Source organism: Genypterus blacodes, unplaced genomic scaffold (assembly GCF_046128005.1).
Source record: "Genypterus blacodes isolate CSIRO-AG114 ecotype Tasmania unplaced genomic scaffold, CSIRO-AGI_Gbla_v1 ptg000143l_1, whole genome shotgun sequence".
Taxonomy (NCBI): Eukaryota; Metazoa; Chordata; class Actinopteri; order Ophidiiformes; family Ophidiidae; genus Genypterus; species Genypterus blacodes.
The window spans coordinates 237,313-256,838 of NW_027466945.1; the positions used below are offsets into that span (position 1 = coordinate 237,313).

General features: G+C 45.2%; 1 protein-coding gene across 1 annotated transcript; it reads left to right on the plus strand.

Moving 5' to 3' along the window:
• Positions 1-1,207: 1,207 nt before the first annotated feature.
• Positions 1,208-14,963, plus strand: lin28b (lin-28 homolog B (C. elegans)). Its single transcript, XM_076165385.1, has 4 exons — positions 1,208-1,217; positions 1,953-2,143; positions 11,668-11,855; positions 14,651-14,963. The coding sequence occupies exons 1-4, from the start codon at positions 1,208-1,210 to the stop codon at positions 14,961-14,963; spliced, it is 702 nt and encodes a 233-aa protein (XP_076021500.1).
• The last annotated feature ends 4,563 nt before the right edge of the window (positions 14,964-19,526 follow it).

Sequence of the window (19,526 nt, forward strand, 5' to 3'; positions counted from 1 at the left end):
TTGACTGGTGGTGTTGCAGGGCAGAAATTGTAACTTAACATATGCACAACCAAAACCACTTAACCAAAATACCTTTATCTGTATTTCAATTAGTTACACGTTCTTCAAACACATGATATTAAACAAACAAATGTCATGTTCAGTGTGTATTTTGTTGATAGAAAGCAGGTTTGTAGCTTTGTTAAGATGGACTTTTCTCTTTGCAGGAGTTTAAGCAGTTTTCTAAAGCTCTTAGCATTAGGGTGAATAAAATGGTGACCTCCCCTTAGCGCCGGTTATAAGAGAAAACAACCACAGCACACACAGAACAGAACAGTCTGCTGGCTGACTGTTGCTACTGTTTGTAAGCCTGACTCCCCTTTTCCCCCCCTTAAACTTTAAAGTAGAAGAAAGTACAGTAACCTTAACACAAATGCACTGTTGTCAGGGTCAATTCTTAGTTTAGCTAAAATATGCTAAAGCTAAGCTAAAATAAACTAAATTAAATTACAAATAGCAATGTTATGACTTTGTACAGGACTTTATATATAAGTGTTTGTTTAATAATAAAAAGGGAAAAACAAAGAAAAACATCACTTAATATTTTATATTTTACAAAAATACTAGCTAAGATATTGTGGGTAGTCAGTGTTTGTTGTGAACTTTAACGAGGGAATTTCATCCTCAAATGACCTTTCCCTCCAAAAATGTAGACCCCAATTTCAGACTGTGGAGACGTTGCAGAAAATGTAAAAACCCGTTCGTTGGCGTGACGGAACCGGGCTGGACCCAATTCTGCCGGGGGGTTGCGAGTGCAATTCCGCCACTACCACTACCCCCGTGAACCTCCCCCTGAAATCTCGGGGGGAGGTAGAAATTAGTAGCAAGAAAGCATGTAATTGACAAAGTCACGTGTTCTCACTACGGGAACGGGCACAGCCAGCTCGAGAGCGAATGAGAGCGAAGGAGCGAGAGAGAGAGGCAGAGAGAGGGAGAGGGAGCGAGAGCTGTACAGAGGCAGTGTGTGTGTGAGTGAGGAAGGTAGAGGAGGGAAGAGAGAGAGAGATGACACAAATATCGAAAGGTAGAAAGCACGCCGTACCATGCGAGCTAAATTGGTGAGCGATGGGATCCAGGATGTCGGATTAATGGTGACTACAGCAGCCCGTTTTCGCAGAGGAAGCTTCTCTATTGCAACTTGGGCGCAGAAGAGGGTCCGCGGGGAAACATGGCCGAAGGTTATTCTGCTATTATTTTCTATTTAAATGCTGTTAGATTGTCTCGAAGATGGGGGGCTGAGAGACGGGTTGGTGGTGGAAGGTAGGGGGTGAGCAAGGTGCAAACGCGATTGTTGTTAGAAACCTTTTTTTGTTTAATGTTGGAGGCAAAAAAAGGAGAGAAAAGAGTCAAACCGTCAGTGTTCGATCACTACAGCCCGAACGCGTTTCGCAGCGTGAACACGGGTTGTGAACGCATTGTTAAGAGGCGATTCTGCCCTCTGTAAGCCCGCTAGAGAAACCATGTGTACACCTGCCTTTAAGATCTGATACACACACACACAAGTCCACTTTAGCGGCGGGCAATTGATGCACGACACACACCAAAAAACACACGAGAAGAAAAAAAACATCCACAAGTTCCACGGAGTGAGCGTGTCTGTGCAGGAATAAGAGGAAGATCATCTGTCACAAAGTACTTTTTTTGGTGGGAATGTTTGCGTTGATGCACAACGGATCACACCGCCACGCGCCTCTGGAAAATAGTAGTTTAGGAAATTTCTACTGACCATGAACTTCGCACAGCCTATATTAGCAAGTGGAGGGGATTCCCCCCACGCGTCTCCAAGAAGAGTCCATTAAACTTATGTAAACCTGTGAGCGCGCAGGGGGGGGGAGAGAGAGAGAGAAAAAGTGGCCATCACCGAACCTTATAACATGTCCTGTCTTCTTCCCATGTGGCCCTTGTGTTTTTAGGAGGGCCGGGTAAAGGTGGCGGAGACGACCTCGCCAAGTCCACCGAGCAAGAGGACCGGACTCGACCCCAGTTCCTGTCGGGCTCGGGCTTCTGCAAATGGTTCAACGTCCGAATGGGCTTTGGATTTATCTCAATGACCCACAGCGAAGGGAGCCCCGTCGACCCCCCTCTGGATGTTTTCGTCCACCAAGTAAGTAACATCTGCTCGGTAGTGATGCGTTTGCGCCTCCCTGGCCTCACCCGTTTACCCCCCCAAAAAACCTGGAAAAGACACCCTAAAGGTTACAAATATCCTCCCCCCCCTGAACCCCCCACCCACCCACCATCTCTCTGTCACTTTACTTTCCAGTCTTGGTCCCTGATCCTCTTCTGGTTCTGGTTTTGTCTGTGAAGGTTCTTCTGGGTTGTTACATTGGTATCATCCCGGATGTTTTGCATTACACACAACGTGTTACTGTGTAATCCCACGTTTGTCTTTAGGATTGAAAAAAACATGTCAAGTTTCCTCTGTAAACCACACACCAGTTTGCCCCCCCCCCCTCTCCCTCACCCCCCATCCCTCCTCCTTTCTCACACACACACACACTCCTTTCTGACACAGTTGTTGCCTTATTTTTTCACATCCGGCCCTTTGATGCACATCAGATCTCGCGCGTTCTTCCAGGCAGCCAACATGTCGGAAAGCGTGCTCACACTCATGTGCACAAGGTTATATGCAGAGAATGTGGCTCCCCTCCCATTGTGTGTGTGTGTGCGTGTATGTGTGTGTGTGCCTGTGCCTGGGTGATGTGGACACACTTTCACATTCGCACTCGCTGCTGAGGTGAAACACAAGAACCGGCCTGTTTTCTACTTGATTTATTGTGCGTTGAGTTTATTTCCGAGGCCTTATTTTCCTTTTTTTTTCACGCCGTAGCAAACAAAGAGCAGTTGAGTCTTTCCCTCTTTCAGCTCCTCTCTCTCCTGTTAAATCGTCCTTTTTACAGTCCAATAAAGCGGCTTTAAGAGACTCGGAGAGGAACGACGGGATGAGGAGAGTAATTTTCACCATTTCATTTGACACACCCTCCCCTACTAGAGGTGGATATTATGCTAAACTGGTGTGATGGCGGTGGGGGGGCAGGGGGTCAGATGTCACTCTGGATGTAGGCTCAGTGGCATAAAGGATGATGGGTCCACTGTGAGCGTTCATTGTGTGGCATTGGTGTGGAAGTTCAGGTGATTCTTCCATGTGAGGTCACAGGCTCGACTCCCTGCTTTCTGTTCTCACCGTCTGATTCTGTTTGCGTCCTCTTCACATTTCAAGCAATACGTTTAAGAAATCCAGGTCCGTCAAATCTCAATTTTGCCCTTGTAGAATGATTTCATAGTGTACTAAAAATGCCCTTTTTGACTGAACTATATTGATGGACCTTCACTCGTTTCACCGTGGCATCATACGATACACTGAACCTGATTCTCCAGCCAGTTTTTGATGCGGTTGTCGTAAAATGAGAAAGCGGCTCGCCCCGGCCCGTTCTGCGTCCAGGCGTTCGCATAGTGGCTCTGCTGGTTTCGCACGCTCTGCGTACGTACACACACCCCGGGTGGACGACGTCTCTTTAGAAGTGGATCAAGGGGAAAAAAAATGGCTTCAAGAGCCGAGCACGGGTCAAATAAACAGCGTCTGCCTCAGCGGGTTTGCAGATTGGAGGGCAGAGGCCAGTACGGTATACACTCATGCACACATGTACGCAACTGTTACATTGAACGCAACGCAAGCTGTTCTATTACAACTATACATGCATGCACACACGCGCGTTTATCACATTTATTGAGTCGGTCATTCGCCGCTTCCTTCCTCTCCGTCACTCTCTTGACAGTCTAAGGACCATCGATTGACGCTGGTGTATTTTGGTAAATGTTTAGCCTCAGAAACATTGACCAAATAAGCCTAATGAGTCATCTGGTATGCAAGACAGACGATCCGAAATCAAATGTGATTCCTGCTAACAAACAGACCTGCTTCAGGAAGTCAATGTTATTAATATTTTTCCAGATGTTTATGATATTATGTCATTTATTTTCTGCACAGCGCTGAGGGAACGGGGTAGGGTGGTGGTGGGGGGGGGGGGGGGTTAGTAGAGCGTTGGGAAAGGACAGAGTGAGCATGAGGACAGGAGGAACCTGGAGAAGGGAGAGGAGGAGTTTTCCCTAGGAGAGGGAAAGAGGAGGGATGTGGGAAAAATAAGTAGGGGGGATGTGGGCGGTCGGGGGGGGGGGGGCTGTAGTAATAGTCAAGCAGGAAAACATGAGAGAGGTCGGAAAAAGACGAGTGAGTGGAAGAGCAGGAGGTAAGAGAGGGAGGGCGAATTGGAGAGAGCCGAGCGTGCGTGTGTGTGTATGCGCGCGTCTGTGTGTGTGAGTCAGCGAGAGGGTCCACGCCCGACCACAAGCTCTTCCTGGGAGGCCTCTTCATCAGAGTGCCTATCTGATCACTTCCTTTTGGAAGGTGTGTGTGTGTGAGTGAGAGTGCCTGTGAGGAATGTAGGGAGAGAGTGTAATGAAGCTTCTCCATCCGCTATACCCTTAATGATCACACACACACACCAATACACACTTACACTGTATCTGTTTGGGAAACGTTTCCTACCTGAACTCTGTTTTTGTGTGTGTAAAGCATGCATGCATGCGTGCGTGTGTGTGTGTGTATGAGTTCCTGCTGGGACATGGGGTGGTGGTGGGGGTGTGCACTCTCTCTCTCTCTCTCTCTTTCTCTCTCTCTGTCTCCCTCTCTCTCTCTCTTTCTCTCTCCTGGGGCATTCTTTAAAAAGAGGAATTTCTTTAAAGACAAAAAGGCAGGAGGGTTGTGAGTGAGGGGTGAGGGGTGTGTGTGTGTGTATGGGGGGGGGCTGCTTGCCCTTTGTCGGTAATCAGTTTGAAATGTTGAACAGTTTGCTGCTGCCGCTATTCTTCCGAACCCTTCGGAGTGTGTGTTCAATTTACGGAGCCCCTGTTCGCGAGTGAGTGTGTGTGTGTGTGTGTGTGTGTGTTTGTGTGTGTGTGTGTGGGGTAGTGAGGTTTTTACTTTCTGCTCCCGCCACCAGGTTCATAATGCCTTCATGCAAACCTCTGCAAGATGTTCCATGGTTTGTGTGCGCGCGCGTGAGCGTGTGTGTGTTTTGTGTAGCGAGGTTAAAGTGGGCCCCTAGTGAGATTAACCTCTGGTCCGTGTCACCGTTTGGCATGCAGGCCCCACCCATCCCTGCCTCCAGATAGCCAGTATCAGGCTTTGTCTCTCCTGCAGCCACACTATCCCGCTACCACCCCCTTTTCTCTTCTGCACATCAAAAAAAAAAAAAAATGCAAAGGAAGAAGGAGGACTAGTCATGTGACTTCCTTTTGAGGAGCTCGGCCACATACGGCGGCGATGATTGGTAATTGGAAAGGTGGTGTACTAGAATGCAAGAGCGGAGCTGAAAACAAGTCGCACTTCACCTGAAACACAAAGGGAGCGGCTGCACAGTCCGGCTCGGCTATTCATCCGGGTGGAAGTGGACTGTTTGGTAATGTTTGTGCTCTGACATTTATTTTTATGTGTTTTTATCAACTTCAAACAGGCTGGATTTGTTTTTGATAACCAGGTTTTTTTTAATTGAACCAAAATGATTTCTTTGCATTTTTCTTTGCATTTTTTTCCATTTCTAAAAGAAAATCGAGAAATACAGCATGTTACATTTTACTCTCACAGGGTTTGGTCTTCTTTTATACGGCTTAGCGATTTTCCCGCAGCCCCCAAGCCTTGAAAGGAAACGAAAATAAAACAAAACGGAGAAGAAAGCAGAGCCGGAAAAAGACAGTTAGGTGTCCTCAGTGCCCACTGCAGGGGCACGCCGGGGCTTTAAACGCCCCTATTCCTGTTTTTTACACCCTCAAGTATTTTCCCCACGCCTGGCTTAGTGCTCCCATATTAAAGCTATCCTACGCCGTTAAAGTCTTACTAAGAACATCATATGTGAATGACAAGTTCCTTTCAAATGGTTGTCGACTTTCTGAAGCGTACATTAGAGTGGAGTAGGATCGGCAGTTCATGGTCTTCCGATATACTGCCGGTATAATAGACCTACATTTGTGAAAGGTTTTCTAACGGCAACAAGAACAAGAAGGTAACACAAGGCTCACAAGATGGCTTAGAGATGTGCAAGTGACACATATTTCTATGAATTCTGTTGTTAAATTATCTAATATATGTTTTTTTTGTTGGTGTCAATGCAATGTAAGATTCCTTTTTGTTACATGGTGTAATGGATTCACTGTAAGATGGCTTTGACCAATCCACCTGCACCTGTATGCATTTAATCAAAGTATAGTCGATGGTCCAAAATGTATAGATTTCAGTTAAATTGGCTTAAAATGAGGGGGGGTCCGTGCCAGGCCCCGGCCCCCAGAAGGACCACAGCAAACCCTGACAAATGGGGATACATACATCGAGAAAATCTGAATTTGAATTGTAAATCTTATGAAGCCCACGTGAATATCTTTAGAGTTTACTTTGGCTGATAACTGAGTTCTTTAACACAAACTGAATCAGCCAGTAATGGGTTTGACATTCAGCTCAGCTATTCAAATTCCAGAGTGAAAGGCACAGAGACAGACAGAGGTGTAGAGAGATGGATAGATAGATAGATAGATAGATAGATGGAAGGAGGGACACCCGCACCCTCTAACGTGGAGCTGAGATGATGCTGATTCAATAGTGTGCAAACGTCTTTCCTATGACGTATCTCTCAATAGTGACAGAAATGGATGCAGAACAATATTTGTATAGCAAGAATATCGCCATTTTCCGATATTTGTATTAATTTTTAGAAATTAGTTAACTACTTGCAGTGACAAAAATTAGCCATATTTATCAATCAATGTGCAGCTGGGTTCAGATTCATTTTCTTCTCCTTGTTATTATAGTAGGTTTTTCTCTTTCTCTCATTTGGCTTTGTTGGGTCTTGGTGGAGGTATGAGCTCTAATTAAGCGCCCCTCTAGCTAGCTCTGGTACCTTTAGCTTGGTATTTATTCCCCAGATTTGGATGTGACTTTGTCCCTTGGTGGATATTGACTCGTGGGAATGACAGCAGAGCACTTTCTGAAACGTGGTTGTGTGTTTGGGTTGAGTTGTGCGTTTTATCACCCGTCACCTCACTAAGGTTCATTTCCTCCTTCATGCTGATAGAAGTAGCGAGATGATCTAGTGCTTCCTTCCCCTAGATCAAATATTTGCCCCAGTCATAATCGGGGGCATTGGATGTTGTTAATTTGAGGCAGGGGAAACATGAAGGCTCTTAAGTGTTTGATGGGGGTTGGGCACGGGTCAAAGGTCAGGGCCACTAATGACAATGTGTTGAGGAGGGCCGGGGTGTTAGCGTCATAAGGCCTGCTCTGTTGGTGGTTCGCGCAGGCGTGCGTGTGTGTGTGTGCACATGTGTTTCTCCCTCTCTCTCTCTCTCTCTCCCTTTCTCTCTCTCTCTCTCCCCTTTCTTCTTTGGTTTATATACGTCCTGTTGGGTTACGTCCATCTGAGCTGATCTGGGCCAGCTTTGTCCACTTAGCATTTCCTGTGTGTAAAAAGCTACTTAATGGCACCACGCCACATGGTGGCTGCCATCTCCTTCGCCTTCACCTCCTCGCTGCCAGCGCTCGGCCCGCACGTTCTGCAGCTCAACACACACACACACACTCGGGCCACCTCGGATGTGAAGCGTCGCATAATTAGCCATTCCAGAGCCGGCGGTCACCACGGAGGGCTGGAGGATGCTGGGTATCCTCTCCGCATTCCCATCTCCCTGACTTCCTGTATTGATTGCCGGGTCTGGTGATGACAAAGGCCTGGCTGATGAAAAGGAGGGCTATTTCTATCCAGGATGTTGGGAGTCTATTGATCGCCGGCTCCTTCCTATACATACAGTCAGATGCGCGCACACACACACACACACACACGCACCGTTAGAAATAAATACCCGGCGCAACAAAGATATTTATTACATTCAACAAGCTTGTTAGCGTAAGCCAAGTCGTCTTTTGTATTATTGGAATACGTCGGCCGCGTCCGTTGGGTTGGGCTCAGTTTCTTGAGGATTCGGTGGCCCTCTTCCAGGTCTGGGAGGTGGGGTAAGACGGTAGCGGCGGGGGCAGGGTGCTGGTGTGGTCCTCCAGTGGGGCAGGGGGTGGTGCTGGGATGGTTAGACCACTGACCTCCGGATTTCTGCCGCTGACCTGTGGGGCTCCTGATCAAATGGGGGTTTTGTTCCTGGGCTCCCCCGAGTCCAGCCACTGATCAGGAGTTGCTCCTCCATTGGAGCTGAACAGAATGCGCTGGAGGCATTTCCATGGATCCCCCCCAACCCCACCCCACGAACCAAACCCCCTCCCTCCCTCCATCCCATACCTCCCACCCCTGCTCTGGGCCACTCCTCCATTTTGTGTACTCTCTCTCTATCTCACTCTCTCTCTCTCTCGCCCCCCCGCCCCTCCCTGCTGCCCTTTCCTGACCTCTGTGCGTAAACTGAAACCGGTCAGGACACCCACCAGGTCACTTGAGGAGGGAACTCGGGTTACAGGTTCTGATTTTTTTTTCTTTTCACATGCACACACTAGTACGGAGCCACACACACACACACACACACACACACACACACACACACACACTTAAATCCACATGCTGTGTTTATTACGTAATTTTGTGGCGGACCATGCTGCTTGGATGCCCGTACTTTCAAAAAAAAAAGGAAGAATTATACTAATGTGAAATTTGATATCCAAAGGCAAGTGGCAATAAGCACAAATGATAGCACACATCCTATTTATGGGAAACGTGAGTGTTTTCCTGTATTTCGGCAGAACAAAGGGGGGTTGTGTGATTTCCTCACCAGTGCATTGGGGGGTAGGGTACTGAGACAAACCAGTCAACTTTGACCTGGAGAGACAGGGCTGCCTGTAGACTGAAGACAGGAGAGGAACAGGAAAAGGCATCGTGCGAGCACATATCCCCCCAGATCCAGAGAGCAGCCCATCAGTCTTCATCATTATTCAGGAGGCTTTTGTTTCGCTTTTATTTGTATTTCGACTGATCTCCGCCGCAGGAATGCCTCTCAGTCATTTGATTAGCACAGTAATGTTTAACATAAAATCAATCAGCATTTTAATTTGAACGTGTCGGCTTCAGTTTGCTTCAGGTTCCCTTTAGTTTATTCCAAAAACAGAAATCCAGGTTTGGTTTTGTTTACTGGATAATGGGGACGCACGCTGTATACAAACAAACAAACGCTGCTACTGAGCGTTGAGTCTTTGCGTTCTGTTGTAATGTTTTTGCTGCAGAGCCGCTGGAGATCGATGTTTATTGGCTACGCAGTCACACGTTTGTGAGTCACCTCGCTGTCCTTCCTGTTTCATTCCTTCTCTCTCTCACATCTGCTGTGTAGAAGCTTTCTTTCTTTCGCGTCCATTCTCTGATCCTTATCCAGCCAAACCGGCACCAAAACCTTCAGAAATGGAGGATACTCTCTCAGTTTCATGTTTATAGTTTCTGCCAGATTTTCCTTCTTTCTTTAATGTAGAAATGTGCCTAATATCTAAACGTTGGCAGCATAAAAATAGCAAATGCTGACTTGAGTAAAGCGCAGTGACATTGAAGCATCAGCTGCTATTGTATTGTTTAGTTATGGCTTTTTGGATAACGTTTCATCCTTAATGATTACAAATTAATTACACTAATTACAAATATCCACTTGCAAATACAACATAACAATTATGACATTAAATGAAATCAATTATGACTGCAAAAAAACTAAATAAGAAAGATCTGCATTCATTAATGAGGAAGACTCAAATATTATCGTTAGAGCACAAGATTATTATTTTTGCTTAAATTTAAATGTGTTATAAATAGTTACATAAAGTCTTTAAGTAGCTACTCTTACATTTAACACATGCAGCTCTATTGCATGTATTTTTTCATTTAAATGAGCCTAAAACTGATTGAATTTGAGGTGGACAGATAAATGATTTGAACACCTAGAAGCTTTGTGCTTTAAAATCCTGGCTGTTCTTCTTCATTACTTTGACTACACAGGTGAAATAAGTGCAAATAAATGACTTTGAATCCATCTGGAAAAGAATCTTCCTCTGACAGAATTGAAGCATTGTCAGGCTGGCTTAACCTGTGAAAGGAGTATAAATATATAAATATATAGATTGACTTTATTGTGAAAATATTCCTCTTTCAAATTCGACCATTCTCTTTCTAATTACACAGGCATGGACACAAACACTTGAGATGAATTAACCTCATCAAATCAAAACCTCTAACCTGCCTGCGGCTCACGCTGTGTGTCAGACACACTCCTGATGTTTAACTCTGTTATTCTCACCTTCTTCTTTTTTCTCGCTTGCATTTATAGACAAAGCAAACATATCATGCTTTCTGTCATTGCCACGGTTAGGAGACATTAGAGGACACTATAAGACTTTTCTTCTCTCTCTCTCTCTCTCTCTCTCTCTCTCCCTCCTGCCGTCTCCTACATATCTGTCTTTACAGTCGCTGCTGCATTCACAGATTCCCTGCGTGTGTGCGCGCGTGTGTGTGTGTGTGCGTGTGTTATTTATAGGCGTTATAGGAGGTGGGTTTGCTCTGTATGCCGCATGCTCATGTGGGTGTATGTTTACCTATGCTGGGATCTGCAGGGCTCGGTGCGATTCGTGAAGGTCATGGACAGAGCGCCCGTCGGCTGTTGGCTCCGCGCGATCAACGAGACATAAATCATTGCCCTGAGGTTATGTAGTAACTAAATCAATAATTCCGATCATGTAGATAAGATGAATGGTGGTTGTGCACAAGGAAATGATTGCATGGGTGTGACACGCTCGTCTCCTCCCCCCCCTCCCCTCCCACAGAAAGAATAGGAAGTGGTGCCTCTGCGAAAAAGCAGATAGAGGGAGTGTAGCAAGGACTCGCTGAGATAATCTCTCTGCTGTGACCATCATGGCAGTTGGTGCAGATTACGTAGAGTCGGTTCCTTTACGTTACACACGATGTTTCTCATACCCACGTGACGCGAATTAGAGCGGATGTCTCAATAATGAGTATTGTATCGAGCGTTCGGAGCGATGAATAGTCCGCCGCCATTCATTTCTACAGTTATACTAACTTGGGTAAAAAGGGTGCGGGCTTATATAAACATGAAGAATAATGTGGACCTTTACGCCGTGCAAGATGAAGAGAAGCAAAAACGGTGCTGGACGTGGAAGTGTGTGAGAAAGTGAAAAAAACCACCATGACCACCGCTGAAGCTCCCTTTGTGAGAAACCATGGAGTCTTTGTCAGCTTTCAGTATTATTGAAGGGATAAAAATATCCCCTAAAGCCAGCGAAGGTGAAATATAGCTGAAGAATACGACTTTAAGCCTACAGCGCTCAACACAAAGGGATCCAGACCAATGTTTCGACCCATATACGAGGAAATTAGGATGTTGTAAGTCAGATATGAAATGATTAATTTGTCATCCTGATGTGTATTTATTATTCGGCTCAGCAAAATCAAGCTGTAGTTCCCCGACGGTGTGTGTGTTTGGTAGCAGGATTACTGAAATTGTCGGAACCAATTTGAACAAAACCATACAGACATTTTGTATTTTTGCAATGAAACGGAAATTTCAGGTTCTCGCTTTTTTTTCATCCTTCCGCAGAGCAAACTGGTGATGGAGGGCTTCCGCAGTTTAAAGGAGGTGGAGCAGGTGGAGTTCACCTACAAGAAGTCCTCCAAGGGCCTGGAGTCCCTGCGGGTGACGGGACCTGGCGGGGGACCCTGTGCAGGTAGCGAGAGGAGACCCAAAGGCAAGGTCCCGCTCCAGAAACGCAAACCAAAGGGAGACCGGTGAGTTTACGTTCACGTGGGAATGATCTTTGCTATGATATCTGTGTGCTGCGACTCTCTTCCCTGTGTTTCCAGCACATTGTCACGTTCAAACGAAGGCTTTCATGCCTCACCAGTGTCGGTGTTTGTTTTTTTTCCAGGTAGCAATATTGCACGAGTGGAACGTATAGAAGATATATGTACTTTATATGTACCAGAGTGAGTGGGCTCAGATTATAGATTCAATCTATTCATCCTACCCAAGTACATGCCTGTTGCTATGGTTATTGTGCACCACAATAAGGAACTGAATAGGGCACTTTCCCTGCCCTTGCCACTATTTTAAATCAATTTGCCAGCTTTTACATTAGAGGAGGCTTTTGCACAGGGATGGATCGGGCTTATATGCATTTCAATGCTGCAGTAGCTCAATCATTCGCTTTGTCCTCTGTAAAAATCCTGGAGGGTGCTTTGCTCAAAATCTGCCCGAGGGAACCATATGGAGCGTCTTGAAACCCGCCTGATGGTTTGAGAAGAGGTGGTTGTGTTCCACTGACAGGCGCCTTGGTGTGATGTATAGGAAACCCTGCCAGACAGACTGCACTACATACTGTATCCACGTCTGTGAGCAGGCATCCTGTGACTACATACAACCTGCTGCGTCTGTGTGTTGTGGCGTCACAGCTGCTCGGTGCCTTTCACATTCGGCGGTGTGAAAAGAAGCGCTTTAGGAAACAGTATCTGGGAGACGAGGCTCCCTGATTGGCTTACACAGTTGAATTATTCAGCCTATTTGGGATAATTGATCCGTGTTAGGTCAACCGTCTCCTACCTTCTATTAAAGGTGGCAGCGAGGCAGTGTTGGATGCACGAACGCAGATATCTTTGTGATGTCATCTGATTTAGTGAGCCGTTACAATGTCCTGACCCCTGCTGGTCACAGGACTACGCAACCGACCAGTGCGAACGAGTAGAACGCTCTCTCTTCAGGCGCTCATACCTCAAGAAAGAAACAACGACTTCTATGTCGAAGGGTCTTGTAATTCTATTAAATAAGGGATTCATTATTTGAGAGGTGAAGTAGTGATTGATGTCGGTCATGAACAGAACGTTCAGACGTCGAGAGATTGTCTGAACGTTCCTGTGAGATCGAGGATTTTTTTGTTGATACCTTTTCTAATTCCGTCTATTGAGAGTTTGGTTGTAAACGTCCCTGTGGTTGTGTAATAGTCACCACCGTGTTGTGGTACTTGATGGATGTGTGTATCAAAGCTCCTGTGCTTCATTGATTACTGATTTAAAATCCATCCATGTTATTTAATCCTCTCTAAAATGTTCACCTTTGCACTCAGGTTCGGTTTCTGCTTATGTCCGTTTTTGTTTGTTCGTAGGATTACTCAATACACCTTCAACCAGGTTAAAGGATACGTAGTGCAATGGTGTGTCATGACCCATTAGATTTTGGTACAGATATGATTTCAGGCTTGTGTCCAGGATTTTGTTGTTTTCAAGAACCGACAAATGAATCGATCACATAGAATAGAATCACCTTATAGAAATGATCTTTCTACCCTTTTTCCCCTAAAAATGTCTTTTTCTCTACGAGCCTCTGTCACCTCATTGTTGGTTGTGAGGATGCACACTTGCTAATCACATCTGAAGAGTCTTCCTCACTTTCTGGGGGCAGCTGTCTCACCTGCATGTGTAATTACTGAGAAACGTCTGCGTGGATGTTTATTTGAAAATGCAAATCTTTTTGATACGTGAAAACAAAAAGTCACCCCAGGTCAGTCCCAGCTCTGCCAGTTGCTTTTAATTGGATGGTGAACTTTAAAAAAAAAACACTCTCAGCTCAGTGGAGATGGAGCTGAATGTCTCTCTCACCTCAGCTAAACCTCATTATTTGTCATCTTCTGCTGTGTACGAATCGATTGTTCATCTATTACGGGCGCACTTGTTTTGTTCTGTGACGGTAAACTTGCTCTCAAATGCAAATAGCAGCGACGACGAGCCGTTGACTCACCGCCGCTTTCAGGTTCTTCAGGAGAAAAACAAGCCGTATTGTCAAGGGTTTTTTTTGAGGCTCCTAAATATGTCGAACTGATCCATGTGACATTCCGAAACGGTGACGGTTGTTCTCGCGGTCTAGACTCTGGCCTGGGGGTCCGACTACATGCTGCCTTATTACTGGCCTGGCTATGCTGAACAAACCCAGCAAGCCATGTTGTGGGTTTTAATAAACAGTTACCTCAGCAAACTCAGTAATCTTGTTTTGTAAGCGAACACACACACTTATTGCAGAATAGCACCTATGGGGCCAGAAGCCACAAAGAGAAACATCACAAGCTTCAATTATTCCATCGCCTGCCTTTGCGTTCTCTTTCTTACAGTCATATGAGCAGCCATTATGTCATATTAAAGCACAATCAGTGTATCACAAAGCCACAGACTGCAGCTCACGCTGGGGCCAGAGCTATAGTGTGTGTCATACTGCCCTCTAGTGGTGATTGATGAGGGTCTTTGCGTCGCAGGGGTTGAGGCAGATCTGGCATAAAGCTTAAATAAGGCATTTGTTAACATTTTGCCTATTTCTCAAACACTAACATACAAATCTTGACCACCAGTTGCAATTTAGCCCAGATCCAGCTGTTTCCCCCTTATGTGGTGCTTATTTTGAGATATGTAGTCGGACAGGAGTCACATTTATGGATATAGAGCTAGAAGATGGTGTCTTTAAATGAGTCTGTGAGTTTTCTGCTTCTTGTTTCTGCTGCGTATGATTCTATGGTTCTTTCTACCTTTTCTCTCCTGTGCAGCTGTTATAACTGTGGAGGTTTGGATCACCACGCCAAGGAGTGTGGCCTGCCCCCCCAGCCAAAGAAATGCCACTACTGCCAGAGCATCACGCACATGGTGGCTCAGTGTCCCCACAAGGCGCTGGCGCCTGCCTCAGGCTCTCAGGACCAATATGCGTCTACCTCGGCCTCCAGCCCAGGGACGGGGCCCTACCTCTGTCCCCCCGAGGAGGAGGAGCGCTCGGGCTCGTCTCCTCTGGAAGGCTCCTCCTCCTCCCCCGAAGAGCCTCACACACACCGTGTCCCCCGGACCCAAAGGTGGAGGAAATCCTGAAACTCTTGTCTGTAGAGGTGAACCTTTCACCCCTAACCCTTGACCCTACTGTCTCCCCTCAATCATGGCTACCTGAAGCCCCCCACCCCCACCCCCACATCTACCTCACACCTGTGAAACAACATGGGAGGTCTTATTTTCTTTATAGTTTGATTTTATTTTGTTTTTCAAACCAGCGCAGCTATGGCAACGATCAACGGGGTACGGACGTGCATGAATGTGTGTGACTGACTGACTTGCAGTCGTCTGGTGCAGCTATGGCAACCAACCGCTGTCATAGTGACTGCAGGGAACCACTCTGTTTCTTGTTTCAACCAGTGCAGCTCAAGAGTGAAATAATGTGGAATGAACTCTGGATGTTTTTCTTTCGCCCATCCTCCCCCTGGACCTAAGTGTCGGCCATTTTGAATGCTCTTTTCGCTCTAGTTGTGTCCTTAGTTACAGGGCGGGTGGGAATTTTGAAGCCACACATTTCTATCCAGCAGGCCCAAGCATTCCAAAAATCACGATGCATCCATTGCAGCGCACACAGCTAGAAAAGAAAAGACTTCCAAGAGCGGAAGAGTCGCTACACGATAACGATCTAGACGGACAGATTGTTTTTTCCGTGGGCCTGTAGACGTTTAGTGAAGATGCATGGATTCCAGAGGGAATTTTTCAAAGACGACGAGCTGCTAAAGACTTTACTCTACAATACCGAAGGCCACAGAAATCCTCAAACACCGCTTACTTACCTCCATCTTACACGAGAACTAGACGGGATCGCCGGATCGTCGAGCGCGTGTGTGTGTGTTTGCGTGAGAGACTTTGATAGACAGCAAAACGGTGGCAAACGAATAGCGCGCCTCTTCTCCCTGGATGCTAGTCAACACTATTAACCTTTTCTGTTTTCTATTATAATAGATTAGACAAGAAAACATATTATTCAGCTAGATCAAGTTAATACATCAATCAGTATTTCAGTGGACTATTAGCATCTAGACTTCCATCTCGGTTGTTCCCTAATTAGTTGAAAATAACATTACGTGTATAAATCCTAGTACAAGTCATTAATATATATGTGAAGCTACGAGATATAATTGAAAGTATATTAACTTTAAGTCGTGGAAATATAAGGAATTAGCTCTTGATGTATGATGAACAGCCCAGTATATGGCATTGGGATACTTTGTTGTCGGGCAGAAAAAACTAAAACAAATGATTGCTCTCTCTCCGTTTAACACTCGGACCACTTTGCTGGTCTTCCTTATTTGGACTTCCTCCTCTGTTTACTCATTCAGCCATCACCTGGGAAACAGCACAAAAACTACAGCTGGCCCCTCCCCTCTACCATCGGCAAACGTTCGTCCACTCAAACGATTCCATTCTTAGGCGTGGCAGCAGTTTAATCATGTAGAATGAATCGTGTGGGTCTCAAACACACCTATGGCACAAATGACCTACATGTGTTGTGTGTGGATTTCACGAATTAACGCCGAACCACATATTTCTCGCACAAACCCAACTTCTTGGTATAAACTCGAATCAAAACACTTGGAACAAATGAACAGGAAGTCCGTGTCACAGCAGGTTGGATTATAGCCACGCCCCCTCAAAACGACGCGCCTGTCAGAGCAAAGTCCTGCCTCAACACTGATTTCTTGTCCATGTCCACGTCCACTTCCTGCTTTAGTACCCACTGGACTCCCACCTCTCATGCACTGTGCACCGAATGTACACAATGTGGATGTGCTCGTGCGTGAATTGAGGCGAAGTCAACACAATATTTATTACTTCTAAATCCATTGTAGGGAATTTTTCCTCAATGAAAAAACAATACTAGACATAACAGAAGAAGAACAGAACAAGGAGATGTATGATCAAGTATTGTAAACAGTAGGGGTCCAGCCTGAGCACCCCATCTTTGTATCACGGGTGTAGTATCATACAGTGTCAGTACAGCTGCTCTACCTAATACCTCACTTCTTGTTAGGAATAGAGCGTCACAGAACGTCAGCCTACATGCTCTCTCCCGTATCCAGCTGCGTTAAGATCCGACCACCTGTTCCTCCATCTGTGCCTATACTGCGCAATTAGCGCCGGCGAAGGAAGGCCGAAACCTCTTGAGGGACGGAAGGGGGAGGGATGCCATCACTGCCACCCTGATTTATGAGAGAGAGAGAGCGATAGAGAGAGAAAGAACGCGTGCTGCTTTTGGTTTAACTTGAATCCCAAGCATGGCTTTAGTGGCACTTATTTGTGACCTTAACAACTCTTCTCTGACCGTATTGAATGTGAAAAGAGCTTATCCGGAGTCGACCCCTCACAAAGTTCACGTCGGGTCACTTTGGAGTCGTTTCTTAATGTTCTGACAAATCAAAATAACTTTGTATGATGATGATCTGAGACTAGCTTGTGTGTGTTTGTTTTTTTTTAAAAGTAAGACAACCAACCTTTCTTTGGGTATATTCCTATACCAAAGAGTTTGGCTTTATTTTTTTGAAGGCATTTAAAAGTACGATTTGCTTGAAGTGCTTGTTCTCGCCGCTCTTTCAGAATAAGAGGGACTTATCGCTGAAAGTGCGGTGCTGCGATTGTTTTGTTGTCGTCGTTTTATTTCATTTTTTATGTACAGCGTTTTGAATGTGTGCATGCGTTTGAAACCAATCTCAACAATGCAGCATGACAAGAGTACAAAAGAGAAGAAGAAGAAGAAGAAGAAGAAAAACAAAATTGAAAGATCTGGAAAAAAACCACACAAGGAGCACAGCCCCAGACTGAAATCGCTATGGAGACGGACGACATCCTTTTTTTAAACGATGTATTTTTACATTTTTACACACAATTCCTCTCAGGATGATGAACTGTTCTCAGGGAATTAACCAAAAAAAAAAAGTGTATTTTATTCTTTTGGGAATCATCCACTGACTGAACTCAAAACTCTGTAAAGCAATGGTGAAAGGACATATGGAACTCATTCATGTACTGATATTAGCAACTACCTCTTGAGTTATACATAGTTGTGCATTCCTTTGTGTTTTTGTATTTGATTTTTTTTTGATGATTAACTGTAGGTCGCTATTGTACCGAGGTGTCGTGTGTGTGTGAAGTTCCCTGGTGTTGCCACAGACTCCTTCTTTCTCCTTCCTCCTTCACTGCAGAAGTCTTTTTCTTTTGTTTTTGTTTACAGCAAAAAGCCTACCTCATACGTGCTGTACCCCCCCTTGCGCCTCTCTCACACACACACACACACACACACACCACACCCTCCCCTCCCTCCACCCACACCCGCTACCTCCTCCATGCAGTCCTTTTTTGTGTGTGTGTTAACGTTTCGTCGCCACTGGTCGCACTAGAGTCACATGGCATGTTTTCTAACCAATCACAGCCCTGAAGTAGCTCATCATCTGTGACTCCAAATCTATCACCCAATCAAATCCTTACTTCAAAGGTTTTATCCAGGTTTTTGAGAACGGGCGTGGTTTGTCTGTCACACACCCAAGGGTGAAGTTGATCTACCAGCGATATACACACACACACTCATCACCAGTGAGTTTACCTCAGTTTGTTTGGCTCGCTGTACACGTTCAATACGAAAGTTTTAGATTTTCCGTACGAACACATTTAAAGAAGACGTGGACTGTTGTTTTTAGTTTGTAAAAGTCTTTTATGCTAATTTTTTTTTTGTAACCACTTGATGTTGACGGGCAAAAGGTGTAAAGGAAAGGATTGTACTACACATTCGCACAAGGAGTGCCTATCTATGTTTTTTCTTTGTCGGACCGTTTTACCAAATAGATATTTTCCTCTCTTTGGGCTCCATGGTAACGCCCTGTGTCAGCTGTTATTACAGCCTCAGATAATCAGAAGTGCGGAACTACATTTTGTAGTTTGGAGTGGCATTTGTTAACACTTAACTTGGGAATCATCCGATGTTTTACTAATCATGTCATTGCATAGCTAATTTGAAAAAAAAAAAAATGTTTATAAAGATGAATATTGTTATCACTACATTTGTTAAACGACTAAAACTAACACGTGAGATTAAAAAGATTGACTTTGCATCTGACGGCAGTATTACAGTTCACACACTGTCCCCCGAGAGAATGCTTCTGTCGCCATGGCATTGGAACGTCTGTGAACAAAATACACCACCACAGTCAAAGATAGTGATATTGTTGTAAGTAGCTTTATATTTTCTTCCAATCAATGTAACTACTGATTGATCTCTTGTATATTGTCCTTGTTCAGTATTTGACTCAAGCCAAGATCACCTCTCATCCAGCAGAAATGATTGTACAAGAACAAAGAATCTCCTTTTAAAGATGGCAATCACCACACAGCGGAGGAAGATGACATGTTAACACGACGACTCAGATTGGTGAAGCAAACGTTTCTATCAGCTTTATGGCAGCAGAGACGGAAACACTCTGCAGTTTGAAGTTTGAGGCCCAAAAAAGGGAAAAGTGGTGAAACTCGGATGCAATTAGCTGCCACAGAATCTGACAAAGAAAATAAGGACCTAAAACCTAAAGGTGCGGTCAGTTATGTGGTCGGATGTTATATTAATGTCATGCTGTGGAT